Source organism: Eschrichtius robustus, chromosome 8 (genome assembly GCF_028021215.1).
Source record: "Eschrichtius robustus isolate mEscRob2 chromosome 8, mEscRob2.pri, whole genome shotgun sequence".
NCBI classification, from domain to species: domain Eukaryota; kingdom Metazoa; phylum Chordata; class Mammalia; order Artiodactyla; family Eschrichtiidae; genus Eschrichtius; species Eschrichtius robustus.
In genome coordinates, this window is record NC_090831.1 from 7086034 (window position 1) to 7110240 (window position 24207).

Genomic DNA, 24207 nt, shown 5'->3' on the forward strand with positions numbered 1-24207 from the left:
ATATTACAAAGGTATAGTAATCAAAGCAATATGTCACTGGCATAAAAACAGACACAGAGACCAATGGAACAGAATAGAGAGCCCAGGAGGAAATCCATGCATAAATGGTTCATTAATTCTTGACAAAGCAACCAAGAACACACAGTGGGGAAAATTGCCTCTTCAGTAAATGGTGATAACTGGATTGCCACGTGCAAAAGAATCAAACTGGATCCCTATCTTACACCGCTCTCAAAAATTAACTCAAAATGGATTAAAGACTTAAATATGTAAGGCCTGAAACCGTAAAACTCGTAGAAGAAAACAAAGGAAAAGCTCCTTGGGTCTTCGCAATGACTTTTTGGATATGACACCAACAGCACAGGCAATAACATAAAAAAATAAGCAGGAGTAGGTCAAGCTAAAAAGTTTCTGCACTGCAAGGGAAACAGTCGAAATGAAAAGGCAACTTTATAGAACAGGAGAAAATATTTGCAAGCCATATATCTGCTAAGAGGTTAGTATCCAAAGTATATTGGGAACTTATATAACTCAATAGCAAAAAATAAATAATCAATTAAAATACGGGCAAAGGACCTGAGTGAACATTTTTCCAAAGAAGACATATATATGGCTGGGACATATATGAAAAAGTGTTCAACATCACTAGTTATCAGCAAAGTGCAAATCAAAACCACAGATATCACCTCACACCTATTAGGAAGGCTTTTATCAACAGGACAAGAGAGAACAAGTGTTGGTGAGGGTGTGGAGAAGAGGGGACCCTAGTACACGGTGGGAACATAAGTTGGTGCAGCCACTATGGAAAACAGTATGGAGGTTCCTCAAAAAATTAAAAATAGAACCATATGATCCAGCAGTCTCACTTCTGGGGAAGTCAGTATCTCAAAGAGATATCTGCACCCCCGTCCTTATAGCAGCATTATTAACAATAGCCAAGATATGGGAACAACCTTAATATCCATCCATCCTTGAATGGATAAAGAAGTTGTGATCGATCGATCGAGCTCTCTAACTATATCTAATGGAATGTTATGCTGTCTATGAATGGAATGTTCAGCCACAAGAAAAAATGAAATCCTGTCATTTGTGACAATATGGATGGTCCTAGGGGATATTATGCTAAGTGAAAAGCCTGACAGAGAAGGACACAAACTGTATGATCTCACATACATATTGATTCTAAAACAAAGAAACAAAATGTCAAACTCATGGAAACAATAGAATGGTGATTACCAGGGCTTGTGTGGTAGGGGAAATGGGGAAATGGTGGTCAAAGGGCATAAGCCTTCAGTTATAAGATATACCAGTTCTATAGATCTAATGTACAACCTGGGACTATATTGTATACTTGTAATTTGTATACTTGTAATCTGCTAAGAGAGTAGATTTGAAGCATTTTCATACACACACACACTGTATTGTATACTTGTATACTTGTTATCCGCTAAGAGAGTAGATCTTGAGCATTCTCATACACACACACACACACACACACACACACACTGATAACTGTGTGTGATGATGGATGTGTTAACCTGATTGTGGTAATATTTCCACATTGTATGAAATCATCCTGTTGTACACTTTAATATATACAGTTTTATTTGTCAATTATACCTCAATAAAACTGGGGAAAAAGAAACAATAAACTAATAAAAAGAGACAATTTTTTTTAAAGAACAGGAAATCTCAGTGCTCCTCTTACAGTGTTTCAGAGAATAGGAAAATAAGGACTAAGTCCCATTGTTTTATGAAGCAAGCTTAATACTGGTACCGAAACTGATATAAAGATCTACCAAAAAGAAAAAAAGAAAAAACACAGCTCAGTCTCACTAATTATTAATTTTGATAGTTATGGTGCTGTTTTGGCTTGTAAGAAAAAGGTTCATATATTTTAGATTTTCATACTGAAGTATTCAGGGGCAGAATGTCATGATGACTTTTTTTTTTATACTTTACCCATCATCATTTACTTTAAAATACTTAAGCTTTGAATGTATATAACCATAGGTTTTTAGGTTCACAGGTTGACCAGATCATCATCCTATTTTTAGGGGTTTCTGAGTCAATCATGAAGTACTTGTAAACCTTTTATAGTGATTATTATGTTTGAAATTTGTAGGTATTTAACTTCTAACTTGTTTTCTATATGTTTATCATTTCAATTTTTTGAATACAGAAGACACTCAAGGACATCATAAGCCATTCATATGGAGGGATTTTTTTCAGGGCTTACAAATATGCTACTTTTATATCTGTTTGATTCAGTGTCTTTAAAAAAAAAAAAAAGATAATGACAAAAGAAGGACTTCTCAAAAAATATATGTCGGTGTTAAGAATTAATTTGAAAGGCAAGTAGGATACCCTGAATAGGAGAATTAAAGAAGAAGCTACCTATTTAGAGAAATTTGAAAAGCAAAATGAAAAATAATAAAAGTGAGAGTAGGATATCAGACAAAGAACAGAATATTAGAGAACCTCAATTCAAACATTAGTAGATTTTATTTTTGGCTTTTTCACCATCATATCATTTCTTTAAATATTTTTTCCTACAGTATACTTTATTAGGTATATGTTTATACAGATTCCTTTATTACTTATCTGCCACATTGGCTTCTTGAGCCCAGGAATAATAGCATGCTTCTTTTAGAAGTTGTATAGGTCATCCTCCATAGATTTTCAGAAAAAGACCCCTCTCTGGTTCCCTTGAGTAACCAGATGTGTTCTTTCATCTAAAATAGGAAGTTTGAGTAGATGATAAGCTATGTCTTCTGAATTCACTACCTTACTCTGCATCATGTGGCTGTTCTGTAAACGGTGAGTTGACTCACTGGTTGGTTGGTCACTAAAGAAAATTGAAAAATTGTGAGAAATAGATAAATTAGAAAGAAGATGGTATAAAACTCAGAAAAGCAATCATGTAATTTGGCATAAGATAGGAGGACATTATTATATGAGAAGTAAGAAGAAAAGGATCCAGATTAGCTTATAATACAAAGGAGAATAAGTACAACCTGGAAACGAATGAAAATTAAAGGGGAATGAGTGGGAAGTCTTGTATTTCCCTTATCTAGGAGGTGGTGAATCATTGTGTCAGAACAGTTAGCAACATTTTAACTTGTTTGCAATTTTTTCTACACTGGGTTCTTTTTTCCCCCCATTTTTAAGAAACATATGTAATTTGTTTGATGTTACTCCTTCAGAAACATAGGCTTTATGTAGGTTTTTCACGTAATCATGTAGTAATGTCCCGACAGTAAAAAGGAAAGACGATAATGCTTTTCTTTTGTGGGGGGGGGGGTGGTGATTATTCCAGGCATAGCCCTCTTGTACCTGCAGTTGTACCGGGTCACATGTGACCAGACCTATCTGCTCAGATCCCTGGATTACGTAAAGAGAACACTTCGGAATCTGAATGGCCGGAGGGTCACTTTCCTCTGTGGAGATGCTGGGCCCTTGGCCGTCGGAGCTGTGGTATACCATAAACTCAAAAGTGATTGCGAGTCCCAGGAATGCATCACAAAGTGAGTTTTTACAACTGGAAGTATTTTCTCCAAATTCTCAGTCTTGATATAGAAAGAAACTCAAAAAACGAAAAAGAATTTTTCTTTTAATTCACCTGCTCTTGCAGACAGTTCTCTCCAAGAAGCGAAGAGTTTGTATTTTAATCTTGAGCATAATGGTGGGATTGTATGCTACCTTTCTATCCAAGCATGCGTTCGCCTTAATTTGAGGGAGGAATAGACATGTTTTTTCCTAAATAATTTTTGGTTGCCTTCGATGCATGAAAATTACCTTATATGCCTTAGATTCTCTATAATAACTCAGTTATTCTTAGGTTCAATTGTTAGGAAACAATTAGAGAGTGTAAGCTTTTATTGTACCTATTGGTTTATATTCTCTTTTGAAGCAGCAGAAATCAGAGCTCACAGCCATGGTCTGGTGGAGTGTCTGGCAGGTGCTGGTCAGTGAATGTTTGTTAAAGTTGGGGTGACTCAAGCTAATTTTCAGGCATTGGCTACATTTTAGTAACATTTTTGTTAAAATTTGAAATCACCTTTCTTGTAATTCTGGATTGCAAAATTGGGTATCTTCTCGTATATGGTTTAGAGTATCTTCTCTTATATGCATATATCCTATACATTTTAGATATAAATGTAGAACTTTTGAACAGCAAGGTGTTTTATCATTCGTGTTGATATCTGAGAGAGAGGTTTTTGTTTGGTTTTGTAGTGGGGAAGTTTTCGTTGTTTTCCCTCTTTTTTGGTATTTTTAAAAATTAGTTTTAAATTAAAAATAGTAACAGATGGTTCCTAAAGTGACAGGGTTACTTGCAGTTTCAGGAAGAGGTACTTTAGACATTCTCTCTCTGGTAAAGCTGGATGTTTCTTGTTGGGTAGACTTTTGCAGCTCCAGAGAGCCATCGTCTGCCGAGATTCAGACCTTCCCGACGAGCTGCTTCAGGGCCGGGCAGGCTATCTGTACGCCTTACTCTACGTGAGCACGGAGATGGGGCCGGGCGCCGCGTGTGGGTCAGCTGTCAAAGAGGTGCGGTGGGGTCCCGCCCCGGGGTGTCCTCTCCTGTCTGCCACGCAGCCTGTCTGCTAGCAGAGACTTGTAGTAGTGGCTGGACTCTGCTTCTGGGTGGGAGTAACTTCCCAAGGCCACTCATAAAATTAATAAATTGCTCCTTTTTTTCTCTTCCAGGGATGTTTCTTTAAAAACTTTGGATCTGTATTAATTTAGCTGTCTTTACTAGAATCAAACAGCAGCGTCAAGAAGATAGAATGTTTATTTCTCTTTCAGGAGGTATCAGAACTGGTAGGCACACCAGGCGAATAGGGCTAGGCACCAGCTCCTGTCTTGTTCTGCCTTATCCTAGGGCCGTGCCCTCACCTGCACGACCGGAGCTCGCTGAGCACCCCCAGCCCAGGGGGCGGTGAGGAAGCGGGAGAGGAGCCAGCTTCCTTTTCAAGCCTGAGAACTAGAAGTTGCCCACCTCACTTCTGCTCCCATCCCACTTCCAGAACTCAGTCAGATGACCGTGTCCAGCTGTTTGTATTTCTGAGGCCAGATGCCTCGCTAAAACTTGGGGCACTGTTACCAAAAGTGTGAGGGGAGAGAGGATATGAGGAAACAATTACTGTCTTTGCCGCATAGTCATTCTAAAATCCTGCAACAGACCCCACTTCCTTAGCCTTTCATAAACAAAGCCAGTTCCTCCAGCCTTGGAAGATGTACAGTTATCCTTTCGTACCTGTTGGGGATTGGTTCCAGGACCCCCCCTTGGATACTAGAATGCCGGGGTGCTGAAGTCCCTTAATATAAAGTGGTGTATATATGCAAATACTACACCACTTTATATTATTTGCATATAAACTGTGCACATCCTCCCATGTACTTTAAATCATCTCTAGGTTACTTATAATACCTAACACCATGTAAATGCTATGTAAAAAGTTGCCCACGTGCAGCAAATTCAAGCTTTGCTTCTTGGAACTTTCTGGAATGTTTTTTTACCAATATTTTTGATCTGAGGTTGGTGAATCCATGGGTGTGAAACCCGCAGCAAATATGGAGGGCCGACTGTACTTGCCAGTGTTTTGGGGAAAACATTGAAGCTACAAAGCAACTAAGTAGTCTAGGATAGTTTTTATCGGAAGTTTTTCTAGGTTCTAGTAAACTGTTCATGCAAAGACCTTTTGATCTCTTGGTTCTACTTCTTAATGTCTTTTTCTACTCTGAGATTGTCTTCTGGTTTCTCTCTCTTTATAAAATAAAGATAACAGTGTTGGCTACTAACTGCTTAAAGATTTTTAGAGTAAGTAATCTATCTATGTAAAGACATGTTGTTATTGTTAGTTAGACTAAAACAGATTACATGTAAGTTTTTTAGACTTATGCGGTCTCATTATGTCTGTAGGTAGTGGATGCTATTATTGAATCGGGCAAGGCTTTGTCAAGGGAAGAAAAGAAGGCCGAGCGCTGTCCCCTGTTGTATCAGTGGCACAGGAAGCAGTATGTTGGAGCAGCCCATGGCATGGCCGGAATCTACTACATGTTAATGCAGGTGAGTGATACCCTGAAATACTAGTGCAGTGACCGCATTATAAAATATTAGATCAAATCGGCAATGGGTACTGAAATTTTACTACAAACCAAGCAGGCTGAAAGGAAATAAGGATCCTCCTTTGAATCATGGATCCCCAAGCAGTGACCTCCTGAGAGCACATTCTGTGTGCAGTTTCGTGTTGGATTAGGTGTCTGTGGCCCACACTTTATTTCTGTCCGTGTCCTCCTCTTTTAATAGGGAAAAACCTTCGGGGAGCAGAAAGGGCTTCCAGAGTGCAGACTAGGGCAGAGACTTTTTCACATTCAGATACCCCCAACTTATTATCAGTTGTGTTCAAAATTTTTTTAACTAGTTTATTGCTGTGGTTATGATTTTGTCTCTGAACCATCCCTGACATCTACTGAATTAAGTACTGACTCTTGCGTCAGGCAGTCAAAGACCTCAGGGCCCTGCACTCGGGAGCTTACGGCACCACCAGTGGCGGTGCCAGACGTGTGTTCCGGTGGGGAGTGAGGTCTGGGCTGCAGGGGAGCCTCTTTGGACATCCTTGTGCAGCCCAGCTGGACCTGTGCCGTGAGATCACCGTGCAGGGCGAGGTGACTGCAGGAGACAGTACGTGGTCTGCAGCAGTCAGACCAGTTCTTCTGACGCCAGGAAGCCAGGTGGAGAGGAGAGTTGAAGTGGAGCGCAGACCTGAAAGCGGGGCTTGGTGAGTGTCCGCACGGTCAGCGGGAGACCTCCCTGCTGCCACGGCCAGCCCCGCACCAGCACCTTTCCCCGCCCCAGCTGGCAGCACGGCACCACCTCACCTGCGGGAGTGAAGTCTCTCTTTCGGAGAAACAGCTCAGATAAAAGATTTGTAGGTATAGGTATATGGAAGTCCCCACTGAAAAAGGTAGCTAGCTGTCTGTGGTGGTTAAGTGTATGTGTTCACTTGGCTGGGCTACGTTGCCCAGATATTTGGTCAGACATCATTCTGGGTGTGTCTGTGAGGGAGTTTGGGTGATGTTTACGTTTAAACAGGTGGACTTGTAGTAAAGCAGTTTGCTCTCCGCTTGTGGGTGGGCCTCATCCAGGCAGACGCCTCCCCTGAGCAAGAGGGAACTCCCCAGCGGATGGCCGGCCGCCAGTTCCGTCCGCAGCATCGCGTCAGCAAGGGTTGATGCAAAGGTCTGCCCAGGCCTTAAGTAACCGGAGAAGTGGATTAATTCTAACTTTATGTGTTCCTCAGTATTCTGGGTAATTGATGCTTAACTATATTAGCCACAATGCAGAGGTTTAAAAAAAAAAGCTTATGGAAACATAAATTAAATGTTTTATTTTTGTTTGTTTAAAAGCCGGCAGCAAAAGTGGACCAAGAAACCTTGACAGAAATGGTGAAACCTAGTATTGACTATATGCGCCACAAAAGATTCCGATCTGGGAATTATCCGTCATCCCTAAGCAATGAGACAGACCGACTGGTGCACTGGTGTCACGGGGCCCCCGGTGTCATCCACATGCTCATGCAGGCGTACAAGGTCAGTGCTGCGGGGCGTGTCCTTAGCACCCGAGGTGCACAGACACGGTTTTCACCACCACGTTTTCAGTTTGGTTTTGGTAAGCACATTTGCTTGCAAACTAAAGACCTTTTAGAGTTAATATTTTTACTAGTAAACAGAAAGTCTTTTTATTTCACTGTTCATCACCACTATAATTAGAGTTGTAAGTATATGTGTGTGTGTTTTAACAGGGATTATATTCATGTGTAAAAGAAAGCCTAGATGACATAAGTATGAATATCCAGTAAGGCAGGAGGCAGTATTATAACCAAAATGCTTTTTATTTGACTTCGCATCATTTGATTTCCTTGCTTGAACAAGCCTTTATCGCTAGATGATGCTGCTGATGATTCAGGAGCTTTTAAATTTGAGTTTTAAATTATTATAAAGTTATTTACAAAAGATCGATGTGGCATTCAAATTTTTACACATGTGAGAGAGGTATTATTGGAAATTAGGCAGTACCTTTACTGATGAATTGTAGTAGACTCTGTAGATCTATCTGGGCACAATATTAAGAATACTGCTGATTTCTCTCCTGGACTTAGAATTATCATGTGAGTTGAAAGCAAACCATTCTTCTTTTGCAATTTTATTTTTCTTTTAATGCATCTTTGTTTGTAATAGTTGATGTTGGAGATTGTCACCTATATACCAACGTATACAAATGTAACCACAATGATTGATTAGTGTTTTGGCAAGGTCTCTTAGTTTTGCAGAAATAGACCTACTGGAGCAGAATTCATATGTCTACCTGAAAATTACAGAAGAACTGGTCCCTGAATCAATTTTATTTTCCTTTTGTGATTAACTATAATAAATTATTTAGAAAAATTGGGAATTACCTTTCATGATTTAGGCTGATTTCTCAGAATTTTTTAGTCCTACAACAATAACACCAAAAATATTCACATAATACAAAAGTCAGTTACGAGCATTCAAGAAAATAACTCAGAAAGTTATGATGTTTGATGAGAGGAAAGCACAACGAAGTATACTTTTTGGAGATCTGAAGAACTTAATGATTCATCTTCTTAACAGTACGTCAACTTTTAAATTAGAACAGAATTCTGTTCAAATCACTGCCTCCCCTTTTCTCGAGCTTTAGAGGAAATGTAACTTCAGTGACATAGAGATAAGTCTGTAATATTACAAATATCCAACCATAGGATCTGAGCACAGTACTGACAGCACAAACAGGAATCCTTTGGTACTCAGAACAGACGTTTGACTGGTAAAAACTGAAAGCTTCTCTTTGTCAAACTCCTTTTCCCTTTTGCTTTAACGAGGATCAGCTATAGAGGTGGGCACTCCTGGTGGCTGGTAGTCTTGGCTTCTGGGGGTCTCCCCACTCCTGCTTTAGCAGCTGAGCTGTGGGCAGTAAGAAGTGGTCAGGAGCCAGGGCTTGCAGTGGGCCCTTGTCCTGGGCAGTTCCATTTCCATTAGCCCTGCTGACTGTGGCCACCATCGGCTTCCACCACTGCTGGTACCAAGGGAGCAAGCGCCGCACACCCCTGCCAGCGGCAGGGCCACCGCCTCTCAGCCCAGCTCTGCCTGCAGGGCTTCCGCTCCGGAGACCACTGGGTGCCCGTCCCCCCTCCCCCCCACTGATTCCAAAACAGAAACTCCTCTTTTCTAGAAACATGGACAGTAAGATCCCATACTTAGTCACTAAAACTTAATTTTGTCCATGTACTTCAAAGTTCCCAAACATGGGGAAGGGGAGGAATAGCGGAATCTTCTGGGGCAGAAGGCGTCAATGGTAGTTTGAAGAAGCACAGATAATGTAGTTTTACAGTTGGGGGTGAAAATATGTCTTCAGAGTATAAGTTAGTGGAGTATGAAAGTTGTACTTGGCCAGGACAGGGGGTGGCACAAAGCTAGAGAGACACAGTTCTAGACTCTCTTTTCTCTCAAGTTATTGTTAACTCAGATTAAGAGGGTCCTTGTCCATTGAAGCCATCTCTCAAAATGAGGAAATGTTTAAATTTTGTGTAATAACAAGCTTTCAGCAGTTTCTCATGCTGGCACATAAAGTTGTAAGTTCTTCAGGAGCACTTAGGAAGGCATAAGGTGTTCAAGTATTTAAAAAAAAATTAATATCTTTCACAAATAAAACTATAATTTGAGTCCAGATTCACACTAAATTTGTTTTCCCTTCCTATAGATGCTAATCACATTTCACGTAGGGTATGTACTCTTCTTGGTATGAACATGTATTATTCGCAGTTATGTAGTATTGTAGATGGTCTCGGAAAAAATGTCAAGATTTTTAACAGTATTTCTATGCTGTATTAGGAATTTGGTTACTTGCAAATGATTTCCTAACAATTACATTTGTGGACCTCATAGCTGGACTCCATTTTGATGAATAGTTAACGATCAGTTCTTAATTATCTGACAGTAAATTACGGGTTACGGTAACAAATTCTACCACCTTCTAACCACACATTTAGGCCCTAGGGCATTAGCAGTTTGTGTGGACGCAGCCACTAATAAACAAATGCTAGGTTAAATAAAATTATATTTGGAAAAGTAAATCTGTTGCCCAGGAAAACCAGGTAAGTCATACCAAAGTGATATCAAAGTAATCCTTTGATTCTGGGCTAAATGTGTGAAACAACCATACCTTCCCCTCCTGCACCCACAAGCCTGCTCTGAAATTCCCACAGTAGAACTGGGTTAGAATGCGTCCTGGTGGTCGACTCTTCGCTGCCCATCAGAAAATGTCTTCATATGAATTATTTTCCAAAAGCTCATTTGTAAGTTGCTTATTTCTGACATGGAATGTCTTTCTAGGTGGTGTATATCAGGATCACCTGGAGAGATTATGTTCAAACTATATTTTCTTTCCTTCTTCCTCAAGATTCTGGTACCTTCCTAAGGTTAAGTAAGCATCATTTATAAACGTACCACAGTTTATGCCTTTGTTTTTCAGTTGTTTCTAGTTTTTTGCTATTGTGAATGAGCTATAGTGAACATTCTTGTACAGATCTTTTCGTAGACGTATGTTTGCATTTCTTTGGGGCTAATAACTAGGAGTAGACTTGCTTGCTCAGAAGATAGCTTTTTTAGTTTCCTAAGACACTGCCAGACCTTTTCTCAAGGGCTGTACCGGTTTACATCCCATCAGCATGTAAACAGAGTTCCAGTCGCTCCACATCTCTGCTAACACTTGGTGTTGGAAGTCATCTTGATTTTATTCTGGTGGGTGTTTCATTGTGGCTTTAACTTGTGCCTTCCTGATGGTTAATGATGTCGAGCAATTTTGCGTGTGCTCATGGGTTGTTTGTACAGTTGACCCTTGAACAACATGGGTTTGAACTGCGTGGGGCCACTTATACATGGATTTTTTTCAATAAGTACAGTACTGTGGTACCACACGGTATGCAGTGTGGTGAATACGGGGATGCAGAACGGCATACAGAGAGAGCCCACTGTAAAGTTACACAAGGGTTTTCAACGAGGTGGGGGCTGGCACCCCAACCCCCATGTTGTTCAAGGGTCAACTGTGTATCTTTGTTGAGTGTCTGTTCATATCTTTTACCCACATTGTTTTATGTATTTATTGTTTGTTCTTTTATTATGGAGTCATAAAAATTCTTCATATGTTCTGGTTGTAAGTCCTTTGGTCAGATACGTTTTGGAAATGATTTCTCCCAGTCTGTAGTTGGCCTAATCATGTTCTCTGTGACATCTTCTAATGAGTAGAGTTTTAAATTCTGGTAAAATCTGCCTTATCAGTGTGTTTTTTTGTAATGGTAACTACTTTCCGTATCTTGTCTGAGAAATTTTACTTACTCCCAGGTTATACAGATAGTATTCTCCTACATGCTTCATGGATTTAGATTTTACATTTAGAACTGTCTCAGATTAAGTTTTGTATATTATGTGAAGTAAGGAGTGAAGTCCTTTTTTTTTTAACCATAGGAGTATCTGATTGTTCCACATCATTTGATTTCCCCATTGATTGATTTGGTACCTGTAGAGGCACTAGTTCAAACGTCAGATGACCCTAGTAAGTGTAGGTTTATTTCTGGGCTCTCTGTTCTGTTTCTTTGGCCTCCTTACCTGTCTCTGTGATAACCATGCCGTTTGGATTACTTTAGCTTTACTCTAAGTTTTGACATCAGGTAATTTAAGACTTCAGCTTTGTTCTTCTTTTTCAAAATTGCTTTAAATATTCTAGATCCTTTGCATTCCCGTATAAGTTTTAGAAATCAGTTTGTCAGCAAAAGAGGCCTATTGGGATTATGACTGAGATTGCATTCAATCCGTAGAACAGTTTTGGTAGAATCGATACCAATATTGAGTGTTCTTATACACAAATATGGTATATCTCTCCACTTTTTACATTTTCTTTAATTTATGTCAACAGTGTTTTATAGTTTTTGATGTCTTTATATTTAAAGTCTGTGTCTTCATAGTTGGGAGTTGTCTAGCAATGCAGTCTAACAACCTCAGCCTTTAATTTGGAATGTTTAGTTCATATATAGTTAATGTAATTATTTATGTGGTTGGATTTAGCTCTGCCATTTTTCCATATGGTTTCTATTGGCTACATCTTGGAACTTTTTTTTCCTCCTCTGTTTTTTCTTTCTTGCCTTTTTAGGGAGGTAGGAGAGAGTAACTGAATATTTTCTGGAATTCCAGTTTAACTTCTCTGTTGACTCTTTTAACTGTATCTATTTGTACATTTTTTTAGTGGTTGCTAAATATACATCTTTAACATTGCAATATACATCCTTAACTTTTCACGGTCTGCTTAGAATTGTACACTTCATATAAAATGTAAGAAAATAGTAAGTGCCTAGTTCTCTTGACAGCAGTTCTGTACATGTTTATAACATCTGTCAGATGTATCAACAAATGTTATAAACCCCCAGTATAGTTTTATAATTTTTGCTTTTTAAATAGTCCTGTGTATTCTGAAGAAATCAAGACAAGCAAAGAAGATGGTCTTTGATATTTATTTGTATATTTCCTCTTTTCAGTGCTCTTCATTCCTTCTTGGAGGTCCAGATTTCTATCAAGTATCATTTCCTTCAGCCCGGAGAACTTCCTTTAGCATTTCTTATAGTCCAGGTTTGGTGACAACACATTGATTATCACTTATCTTAAATTTGTCTTTATTTCACTTTCATTCTTTTTTTTTTTTTTTTTTTTTAAATGGAAAATAAAGGGCAGTGTATTTTAGTTGTAGTGCATGCATTTGGATCCCAACTCATTGCTAAACAGTCCCATGCCTCCGGCCCTGCCTCGGGGGGTGAGTGCCATATGGACACCATGTTCTTCTGCCTGGAGCCACCCACTTGAATGCACCAGTCGGAGCTCCTTCGGCCTGGCTTTCATTGACTCAGCAGATCACTTGGAGGACGATCCGTCGTCAAAGATGATTCTTGCAAGGAATGCATGTCCGGCGGACAGCCTCTAGTTTGTAGATCGTTGTGGGATCTGTGGCAGCGAGGATTCTGTATCTTCCCCTAATTTAAGAAAATTTCTTGCAGTTCTCTGTGATGATGAGGTGTGCTTCTTGACATCCAAATGAACTGATGCAGTTGTAACAGTAGAATTCCTACTGTTACATATTCCTGTGGCACCGGTGCAGTTTGTACCGAATTGCTTTATAGTTTTCAAGGTGAGCTTGACGTTTTGGGATTACTAGTACATCTGCTTTACATACCAGGGAACTTCTCCTAACATAGGTGAAAGTTTTGGTTACTTCCTGGTTGTTCCTACGATGGTGATTTCCATGGGCAAAATCTGAAACAGTCCCTCTGGGGGTGGTGCTTCGATCTTCCTTCCACATCTTGTGGTGGTTTGTGAAGAATGCTATCCTTACCGTGAACATCTAGATCAATTCTCCGGACATTTCTTTATTATTCCAAAAACTGCAGAGAACAGGGGTTTTGTAATAACTGATCCAGAAATTCCCTTGCACTTTAGGATTGCCTAATAATAAGCAAAAGCAATGAGAGAGGTGAGTATTGCCCTGTACTGAAGAAAACTCAATTCTGCTGCCCCATCAAATTGGCTACTAAGTCTAAATGGAAGAGGTAAAAAAAAATTGAAGTGGAAAATTGTGAAGGATTCCTTCTCTCCAAGACCTACGGTGGAAATGCCTCTTAGGAATTAGTTTTTTAATTAACTACTAAAATACTGTAAGTTTAATCTCCTAATAAATTGAGTATTGTTATTGGAAGAGGTCTCGTAAATGAATCAGCTGAAACGTCACTTCTGCTTATGAGAATAAAAAAAAATGTTAAGTAGTGTTATTAACTTCCTGTCATGTTTGTCTCTTGGCAAGTCCAAACCCTCTTACCAATCCAGTTTCACTGAATATGAGCTCATTTTTCCTTTTTTGATATTTTCCTTAAAGGCTTTAATTTTAATAGTTGAAATCATCTTAGATAAAGGAAATATTGGATAAAAAGATGAAAGCTTAAGTTAAAAAGGAAGGGAAAAAACCTTCATTTCCTTGGAGCAGACCTTGTTATTCACAATGTTTATGAAGAAATGATAAACACCATGGCAGTAAGACAGATAATGATTTGCATCCCAAAGGCTGTTGCATGTAGTCATGTACTAAGCCATAAAAGAAAAAAATCAACCCAGTTTTCCCTTGGAAAAGCTTAAGAGGCAGAGGGAGTAAGGTCAGAACCTTATAGCTCAATGGAAAATTACACCAGCTATTAAAAAATTCTGAATTCTACTTCATACCATGAAGTCCACAACAGGGTCATGTTATACAGAGGAGAGAGAGGAGCAAGGTGTCGGTGGCCAGGTCTGAGGAAGGGACAGGGTGTGTTCTAGTCCACAGTGGTTCAGAAGAGTTAGGTTCACTCTGTGAAGGGTTAGATGTGGAACAGTGTGTGGTCTCAGGGCTGTGGTACCACTGCCTCCTACTCTTCACTCTCTTATTGAAGTATAGTTGATTTACAGTGTTGTGTTGGTTTCAGGTGTACAGCAAAGTGAGTCAGAGATATTATATATATCCTTTTTCAGATTCTTTTCCCTTATGGATTATTACAAGATATTGAGTGTAGTTCCCTGTGCTATACAGTAGGACCTTGTTGTTATATATAGTAGTGTGTATGTATGTTAATCCTAACTCCTAATTTATCTCTCCCCCCTTTCCCCTTTGGTGACCATAAGTTTGTTTTCTATGTCTGTGAGTCTGTTTCTGTTTCATAGATAAGTTCACTTGTGTCATATTTTAGATTCCACAGATAAGTGATATCATATGGTATTTGTCTGTCTCTTTCTGACTTACTTCACTTAGCGTGATAATCTCTAGGTCCATCCATGTTGCTGCAGGTGGCATTATTTTCTTATTTTTTAATGGCTGAGTAATATTGCATTGTATATGTGTACCACATCTTCTTTATCCATTCCTCTGTCTATGGACGTTTAGGTTACTTCCATGTCTTGGCTATTGTAAATCTCACCTTCGTTCTTTGAAGATATTTTTGCTGAATATCTACGCTGACAGTTGTTTTTTTTTTTTCCTTTCAGTTCTTTACAGATACTGCTGCACTGTCACTATTTCTAGGATGTTAGTCATTCTTCGTATTGTTCTCTTACAAGTAGTCTGCGTTTTCTCTGGAAGCTTTCGGGATTTCCTCTTACCTTTTGGTTTTCAATATTTTATCATGTACCCATGTGTGTCTGTTTGTATTTATCCTGCTTGAGGGCCTTTAAGCTTCTTGAACTTGTATGTCTTCCACTACATTTGGTAAATGTTAGGCCTTTACTTCCCAACAGGTCTCTGAGGCTTTTGTTTTTAACTTCTTTCCTGTAATTCAGATTGTATAATTTCTATTTATTTACCTTCATATTCACTAATGAGTTCTTCTCTATTAAGCCTTACTCAGTAAGTTTTTAATTTCATCTATTGGTGTTTTTGCAGTTCCTGAGTATCTGTTTCTTTTTATAGTAATGTTTCTCTGAGATTTCCAGACCATTCATTGATGATGTGTTTAGTTTCTTTTTCATCCTTAAAGATTGTTAATAACTGCCCCAAATGCTTGTCTCTCTTTTCAACATTTGGTCGTCTCAGCATCAGTTCATTTTCTAATGTGAGCAGACAGACTCAGAGAAGCTATGATGACTCACCCAAAGTTACTCGGTCAGTTGTAGTGGAAGAGGGAGTCCAGCCATGGCTTCCGACTCCAGATCTCTTAACATCTTCCTCTGCATCGCACTGTCTCTTCAAACTTTCTGTCGTGACATTTCCCAGGGTAGTTTACGATTCGCGAGAGGTAATGTGGATCAGTAAATAGATTTTCTGGCCAAGTTATAATGGCTACAATGTAGAGAAGATAAATCTGGGAGCTTCAGTGTTCATTAAATTTTCAAATGTCCCACTATTTTTTTTTTTTAAAGGAATATTTATTTATTTGTTTGTTTATTTATTTATGGCTGCGTTGGGTCTTCGTTGCCCTGCGCGGGCTTTCTCTAGTTGAGGCGAGCGGGGGCTACTCTTTGTTGCGGTGCACGGGCTTCTCAATGCAGTGGCTTGTCTTGTTGCGGAGCATGGGCTCTAGAGCGCAGGCTCAGTAGTTGTGGCTCACGGGCTCAGCAGTTGTGGCTCGCGGGCTCAGTAGTTGTGGCTCACGGGCTCTAGAGCGCAGGCTCAGTAGTTGTGGCTCACGGGCTCAGTAGTTGTGGCTCACGGGCTCTAGAGCGCAGGCTCAGTAGTTGTGGCGCACGGGCTTAGTTGCTCCGCGGCCTGTGGGATCTTCCCGGACCAGGGCTCGAACCCGTGTCCCCTGCGTTGGCAGGCGGATTCTTAACCACTGCGCCACCAGGGGAGCCCCTCAAATGTCCCACTGTTCAGAGTAGCTCCTCACGTGGAGCCACGAGTGTGTGACGGTAGTGGGCGTGGTGGGCGTGCTGCGGGCATGCGCCGGGGAAGGAAGGTAAAGCTCGCTGTGTGGGGTGCCTCTAGCAGCTTCAGTCTCACCAGGGGGGCAGGGAGAACGGGAAGGAAGTCCGACTGGTTTCATGTACCACTGGGTGACCATCAGAAAGGAGCCAGTCAGGTTTTCTTTAGGACTGGCCTTACTCTCCGTGTGATTTTATGACATAGCCTCCAAAACAGTCTCCTTTCACCTGTCAGCTTTGACCTAATCTTTTTTAGGATGGGAAGAAGGTTCCTTTTATAATTCATTGTAAGAGGCTTAAGATGCAAATGAGAGGATGAAATATTGTGCTGGCATGATAACATAGAAAGAATGGTGGTTAATGACAGCTCAGAAGTAGCACTAACCGTGTGCCAGGCAATGTTCTAAGAGCTTCTTGTATGTTATTTCTTTTTAATACAGCAAGCCGCTGAGATGAAGAAATGGTATCTTTTTGTAGTACATTAAGACGTAAGAGGTGACTTGTCCTCGGTCACATTTAAAAGGTGACAGAGCTGAGACGCACGCTCAGGGACCCCAGAGGCCGCGTCTCAGCTGCTTTTATGGCTGGGAGTCTTGCTCCTGGCCCTGGCGAGGCTCTGCACCAGGAGCGGTGACGGAAACGCGGATCTGCCTCATCCCCCTTCTGGCCGCAGCGGGCGCTGGTCACAGTTCGGGCACTTCAGTTCTCCTGCACCTCAGAGCCGCCTCAGCGGGTGCCCAGGAGTCGCGCTCAGCAGTCACAAGGAGGATCCCTTTTGCCGCCCCAAGGAGCTCTTCTCCAGTGACCTTTGGCCTCTGATCCGTGGTCCAAAACTCATTTGCACTAGAATGGAATGAGCTAAGCAGGGGAGACTGCTAATAACAGATTCAGAGGAGAGGACCGGGGAAAGAAAATAAATGAAATGTGAGGAGACAGAGAAGAGTGTCAGGGGGAATCGGGGGGGTGGGGGGGGGCGAAAGTGTCCTCACGCTGGCGCACTTGCCTCCGCCGAGCGCGCTTGTCCCTCCGTCCCCGTAAACCACTGCGTGGAGGTGGTGCCGCCTGCCGCTGGGCTGAGGACGCTCTCTGCGGGTTTCCTCGTGACGGTTTATGACAGCTCGTCGGGTGCGTTGGATGTGTGGCTAACGAGGATGTGGAATGTTCCTGACCTGGATGACGGGACAGTGTGGGATCCTCGACTGCCCTCTGCACGAGTAGGAGTGTCACAGCTGCAGCCTGCAGGCCCCAGGAGGCACAGGTGGTTCATTTGTGACAGAGCATCTTACCAAGGAGGTCTGGTAGCCTTCCTGATAACCGTTGGAACTTTAGAACTGCTTTTGAAAAACCATGAACTCGAAGGCAGGCGAAGGGGGGAGAGGAGTGGCTTGGGCCGCACGGTGCCTGGTGCAGTACCGCTGCCGCTGGGCTTGGTTTACCCGTCATTTCAGGTTTCTGAACGTCGTGCAGTTTTCTAAACAGAAAGGGGAAATGTTTTGCTAACTCGTTGCATAGCAGACATCTGTTTAACACTGCTTTGTTTTTCATCGCCCAGGTTTTTAAGGAGGAGAAGTACTTGAAGGACGCCATGGAGTGCAGCGATGTGATTTGGCAGCGAGGTTTGCTGCGGAAGGGCTATGGGATCTGCCACGGGACCGCTGGGAACGGCTACTCTTTCCTTTCCCTTTACCACCTCACGCGGGATAAAAAGTACCTCTACCGCGCTTGCAAGGTAAGGACATCGCTATCCAAACCGCTTCTCAACCCTCCAGGGCACACACGCAGCCCAAATAACAGCTCTCTCCTCCTTCAGACATGTTTCTCCCGACTCTGCGGTTTCCTCTGCAGAGCCTTGTCCCTGGCGGCCGTGTGCCTTGGCCGTTCCATCTGTACAATGGGACTAAGGGGTGGAAATGCATTCTGGAGTCCCGTGACTTGTTAGGATGCCCTCCTGTGCATTTATTAGCTTCATGACTTTGGGGCGCCCCTTCTTCAAGCCTCAGTTTCCTCATCTGTAAAAATACTACCCGCCTCCTAAATTTGTTCCAGGAGGAATTAATTGAGGTAATGGGCAGGCCGTCGGTAGTTGCCCCTGCTTAAAATTTACTCCAGTGGTTTCCCACTGCCCGTGAGCAGCACCCACAGCCCGGAAGTGGAGAGCCCCGTGCGCCTCGGCCCCTGCCTACCTCTCCCCCGCCTTGCCCCACGCTCTCCACAGGGCGCAGCGTTCCTGGGGCTTCCCCGAAATCTGCCTGGTGGAGGCGACCTCTGAGGTCTCCCCCGTGACAGAGCCACTGGGGTGCTCACCGTGCGCTAATGCTTGTTCCTGGTGTGCCGCACCCTAGACCATGAGCTGCGTCATCTTCCTAGTCAACGTCCCGACCCTACCCAGTGCCTGGGACGGTGCCGGCACCGAGGACAGGCTTAATACGCATCGGATGTGCGAAAATGAACGCACAGAAGACTCAGTAAACGTTTGCTGGTGTTTTTATTACTATACACACGTCACAAAATAAAGTGACAGGAACACAGAAAAAAAGATTGGAAGAAAATGCACCAAAATGTCCAATGACCCTTGATGGATGGCGGCATTCGGGTGGCTTATTCTGTGTATTTATTACTGTTCTGAAGCCTTTTCCCACACCAGATGGAGCAGAGCCCTCCGTCCTGGTGCCCCGCCCGAGTCACGCACGCGGTCGTGGTGCCCACACTCAACAGAGGCCGCGCAGGGTATCGTGGGGATGCAGGGGGCGGGCGCCTGACCCGGGCGTCGGGGGCGCCACGTAGGCCGAGACCCAGAGCAGAGCAGAGCTGAGCTTGAGCGGGCGGGTGGGAGGGGTGCCGCCAGCCGAGGAAGCTGGCGTGGTGAGCACCCTGGGGCCCGCAGCGTTCCCTTGGCCAGAGCAGGGCAGGGCAGGAGCTGGGGTCAGCGAGGCGAGGGGCAGTTCGGGTGGACGGCAGTCGCAGTAGCAGGTGGGTAAGAACATATGGGGATTGGGGAAGGCTTCGTGGGGGCTGAGGCACAGCTAGTTTTCTAAAGATGTGGAGCTTTTCAGGTGGGCCAGGAAGGGCGTGGGGAGGCGAAGTGCACCCCAGTAGGGGAAGAGCCCCTGCAGAGCATGGAGGCAGGCAGGGCGCAGTGCAGCCTGACCCTGAGCGCTCAGCGCGGGAGGGTGCACGGGCAAGGGGTGAGGTCAGAGGGGCCGAGGCCAAAGAAAGCTAGTCCTTCCCCTTAGTCAGTAGATCTGAGCCTTGGTTAAAGCCTTAGAGTCACTGGGAGCTTTAAAAGAGTGCCTGGACCCCACCCTGGGCCCGGTTCTGCGGGAGCCCAGGCCCCCCGGTGCCAGCTCCTGGGTGGTTCTCATCTGCAAGCGGGGCTTCCCAAAGGTTTGTGATTCATGTTCAGGCTCCTCTCGGATTGCCGTGGCCACAGTGGAATGGATGAGGTAGAGGTAAACAATTTGGGTTTCTCCAAATTGTTGTTTAATAATTAACGCAAGAAATGTTGAGTTGTAAACCAAGGGCATTGGCTCTGATACTAAAGAGGAGAGATTCAGAAACACTTAAGATATTGATATAGCCGATTCACTTTGTTATAAAGTAGAAACTAACACACCATTGTAAAGCAAGTATACTCCAATAAAGATGTTTAAAAAAATAAATAAATTCCTCTTGATGGACACTAAAAAAAAAAACAGATACTGAGCTGAGCCCACAGAATTCAGTGGGTGTTTTTAATGTGGAGAAGACAGAAATGTATGAATGTCTCTCTGATCTCTGACTAAGGAAACCGGATAGATGGTGGTGCATCAAACAAGGTAGAAGAGTGAGCAGATTTGGAGGGTAGAAAGTTGTATTGTATATGTGCTGAATTTATGATTCTTTATATACATATGACAAAAAATAAGTTAGCTTAAATTTATTATAATGTTATAAAAATCCATTGAAGAGGTTTAGGAAGAAAGGGTGGGGGAGCTCAAAGGAAATTGCTGAGAAAGCTGAGGGGTGAGTTTTCAAGATGAACAGGGTGGGCAGTGGGGAGCGGTGGGGGGAGGAGGAGGGGGGAGGGAGGGCTGCGTGCTCCGCAGAGGGGCTGGCGGTGAGCCCAGAGAGCAGAGCCGGGCGAGCGGTTCAGAGCCAGTGTTTTAATCTGGGCGGAGCGCCTGCAGGGGCAGGAGGCAGTGCTTAGAAAAGACCGGAGGTTGTTGGGTTGTGAGATCTCTTACTTCAGTCTTCCCAACAACCTTCCTAGGTAAATTCCCCCCCACAGAGGAGGAAACAGGCCGAGGCAGGTGACAGAGCTCGCCAGGTCTCACCTGCTCAGAACAGGTGGTGCCGAGTCCCTCCGAGCTCACACTCCTGGCCACTCTTGCCTGGGAGTCTGGTTTCTTTGATTCTTGGTGAATTCACTGCAGTGTCTTACTGCGTTCCATTTTCACCAAGTGAAATCCCCACTCTTAAAAAGAAATGTCTTTCTCCCTAGTTTGCAGAATGGTGCCTAGACTATGGAACACATGGCTGCCGCATTCCTGACAGACCCTATTCTCTCTTTGAAGGTAAGAGTGAGGGAGAACTCCAGGTTTAAGTATCTGGGTGTGCGCATTTGGTTCTCCTGACTCTGTTGCACCGTCACGGCTGATCTTAGTTAGTAATCGCTGCACAGCTGGTAAATACTGTGTGCGAAGTCGTTCATTGCTGAAAATTATATTGAGTCTCTTTACCTTGCCTGTTTTGTGCTCCTGTGAACTTCCTCCAAGTATTTTTAGATCTTTTGTGACGTGTATAGGCGTAGACTGTCTGCTGCTCAGTAAGGGAAGAAAATAAGTTTACCCCTGTGCATTTCATCAGTAATGCTGTGCATGTAGCATTGATCTGTTCACGGCAAACTTGGCTCGTTACTTAAACGTATTTAATCATTTAAGTCATGTGAAGAAGTGTGAAGAGTTAATATTAGTAATTTAAAAGTATTAGTAAATTCAAATATTAGTAGTTGGAAACAACAGTGAGAATATTGAAGACAGTTCTGAAAACCAAGAGCCATGGAAGAAAGCAGCAAACACATTGCGAGTCTGCTCCAGGCACACACAATGCGTCGAATATAATGCAGGAAAACTAGATGGAAGTCCTACAGGTATTCTTTGTTCCGTGTGCGTGTGCGTGTGCGTGTGCGTGTGTGTGTAACGGTAACTTGGAACATAAGCCACAGAAACCAGAGGGCAAACGTTAAATGGTGTTAGGATAACCGGATGGTAACTCTTTAATTACTTTAGAGCCGCCTTTTATAGTAATTCCAAAATAACTTTCAGAAGGAATACGTGAACACTTTTTAAAAAATCAGATGATAGATGGCTGTTGAATTTTGTCAGGTGCTTTTCTTGCATCAGGTGATAAGATCATGTGGTGTTTCTTCTTCAGGCCCCTAGCATTGTGGATCACATTGGTTGATTTTCAAATATTAAGGCAACCTTGCATCTCTGGAATACACCTCACTGGGCCACGGTGTACAGTTCCTTTTATGTATTGCAGAATCACATTTGCTCACACGTTGTTGATGATTTTCGCGTCTATGTTCATGAGGAATATTGGCCTGTAGTTTTCCTTTCTTATAATGTGTTTGTCTGGTTTTGCTATCTGGGTAATACTGGCCTATTAATAAACTGCACTGAGAAGTACCTTCTCCTCTGTTTTCTGTAATAGATTGTATATTAATTGGTGGAGGAATTCTCATTTAAACGTTTGGTAGCATTCTTCAGCGAAAACTTCCTAGCCGAGAGATTTCTTTCTCGGGAGTTTTAAATTTACAAATTCCATTTGTTTAATAGGTTACAAGGCTGTTAAGTTACCTGGTTCATATTCAGTGAGTTTTAGTAGTTTGTATTTTCAAGGTATTGCTCCAGTTCACCTGCGGGGTTAAATTTACGTGCATAAAGCTTTGGTAGTAGTCCTTCATTATCTTCTTGATGTCTGAATTGTCTGTAGTGCTATGCCGTGTTTTACTTCTGCCACTGATAATATTTTAATCGTATAATAGATAAATGAGCAAAAATTAGAGCATTTGTCATTATCTTTTGCAGAATAAGATCTTTTTAACATTCAAAGAAACCGTAACGAAAAAATGTTTCTCAGAATAAAAAGTTTCGTCTTCTGTGTCATAAAAATGAGGTGTGTTTGTATCAGATATAACACAGTTAATACCCGAACTCTAAGTGGAGTTCATGCAGGTTCATACATTCAAGTTTATAATGGCAAATTCAAAGCCCCAGCGGGTGAAAATCTTTGAACGTAGCCTCCCGAGAGGCTGGAAGCTCTTGCGTTCTCCTGGGCCCCTGTGCCTCACAAGTGCCCGGCAGGAGACACTAACTAGCTTCTCGTTGGCTGGGTGAGTAGCTGGTGTGGAGGCCGCTAGGCTGGAAGGGCCCGCAGCGCCCAGGACCTTCGTGGAGGAGCTCCCTCCCGCCACGGGATCCTTCGGGTAGGCTGCTGAGTTAACTGCAGTGATTGCCGGTGGGGATTTTGACCAAGCAAGTAAAGGTCGTTTTAAAATAACATTTTTGAAACCCAAAGTGCAACGTTCCGTTGGGAATAAAAACGTGTAAAGGCTCTGAGAGGAAGTTTATATGTTGGAATATCACAATAGCAGCGCCCTTAACTTTTTTGTTAGCATTTCTGTGAAATCATCTTAAAGTGTCAAGATGCAAGATTTAAAGCTCAGAAACCAATTTTTAAAATTAAGATAATGAAGAAAACTGGTATTACCTGCTGGGTGCTAACGCGAAGATTTCCTTTTTGCGTGTGTGAAGTTATTGTCAAAGTCCTCCCCACCTTTTCCCACATCCTTACAGCCCCAGTAAAGGCAGTGATCAGAGGTCACTTGGTTCTGGACCCCGCCGCGCACCCTTTCTCACGAAGGGCCGCGTTTTGCGTTGCAGGTATGGCTGGCACTGTTCACTTCCTCTCCGACATCCTGGCCCCGGAGGCATCACGGTTTCCAGCATTTGAGCTCGGCTCTCCACAGACGGATACAGAGGTTCAAAAAGACTACTGAGAGATCCAGCTGGACCAGAAGCCACCGGGTTGCTTAGTGCCTGACACAGAACCAAGTGTGAATCCTGAAAGAGGGAGAAAAAGGAGAAGCAGACACCCTCCCAGACCCCCTGTGTCAGAGTGTGGTGACAGAGCATCCCATCCGCGTTCTGTAACAGTGTCCCCTCACTGGTGTAAAATGTGAATTCCTCGTGTCCCGTTCTCTGTAGTGTGTGCATGTCTCTTGGCGTTTGCTGTCTGTAGGTGTACGTTGTTCTAAACGGAAGCCCTTCTCTGTCCATGAGCCCGAGCTGGCTGTGCATGAGGGCACGTGGCAGCCTCTCCTCTGTACATAACATTTAAAGTGGGGTGTTTTCTGTACTGACAAAGAGGAAATAGGCAGGTGGTGTCTCTCCTATGTAGCAGAAGGTTCTCCGCAGTGATGTCCCAGTGGTAAGACTTTCCAGCATTTTCTGTGGGTACCTTTCAGATCAGCATGAGAGAAAGACCACTCCAGAAATGAAAAGAAATAGAACAGGTAGAGGGGTTTGCTGCAGTAGGGGGTGGTGAGCCTTTCCACCGGGTAGTCGAATGCTCCCTCTTCGTGTTTTGTGCTCACCTCAGTGTTTTTAAGACGCCAAAGGGGGTGCCGTTGCAGCTCTGCTGGGGCTCCCTTTCTCAGGC

General features: G+C 42.9%; 1 protein-coding gene across 1 annotated transcript in view; it reads left to right on the plus strand.

The window, feature by feature from the left end:
- LANCL2 (LanC like glutathione S-transferase 2) overlaps window positions 1-23738 on the plus strand; it is a 56911-nt gene extending 33173 nt beyond the window's left edge. Inside the window, exons 3-9 of the mRNA XM_068550238.1 lie at window positions 3320-3527; window positions 4404-4551; window positions 5927-6073; window positions 7414-7596; window positions 18056-18232; window positions 20984-21056; window positions 23430-23738. Of these exons, the coding sequence (XP_068406339.1) occupies window positions 3320-3527; window positions 4404-4551; window positions 5927-6073; window positions 7414-7596; window positions 18056-18232; window positions 20984-21056; window positions 23430-23545 (1052 nt within the window). The 3' untranslated portion in view covers window positions 23546-23738. The remainder of the gene's footprint in view (window positions 1-3319; window positions 3528-4403; window positions 4552-5926; window positions 6074-7413; window positions 7597-18055; window positions 18233-20983; window positions 21057-23429) is intronic.
- Window positions 23739-24207: the final 469 nt, after the last annotated feature.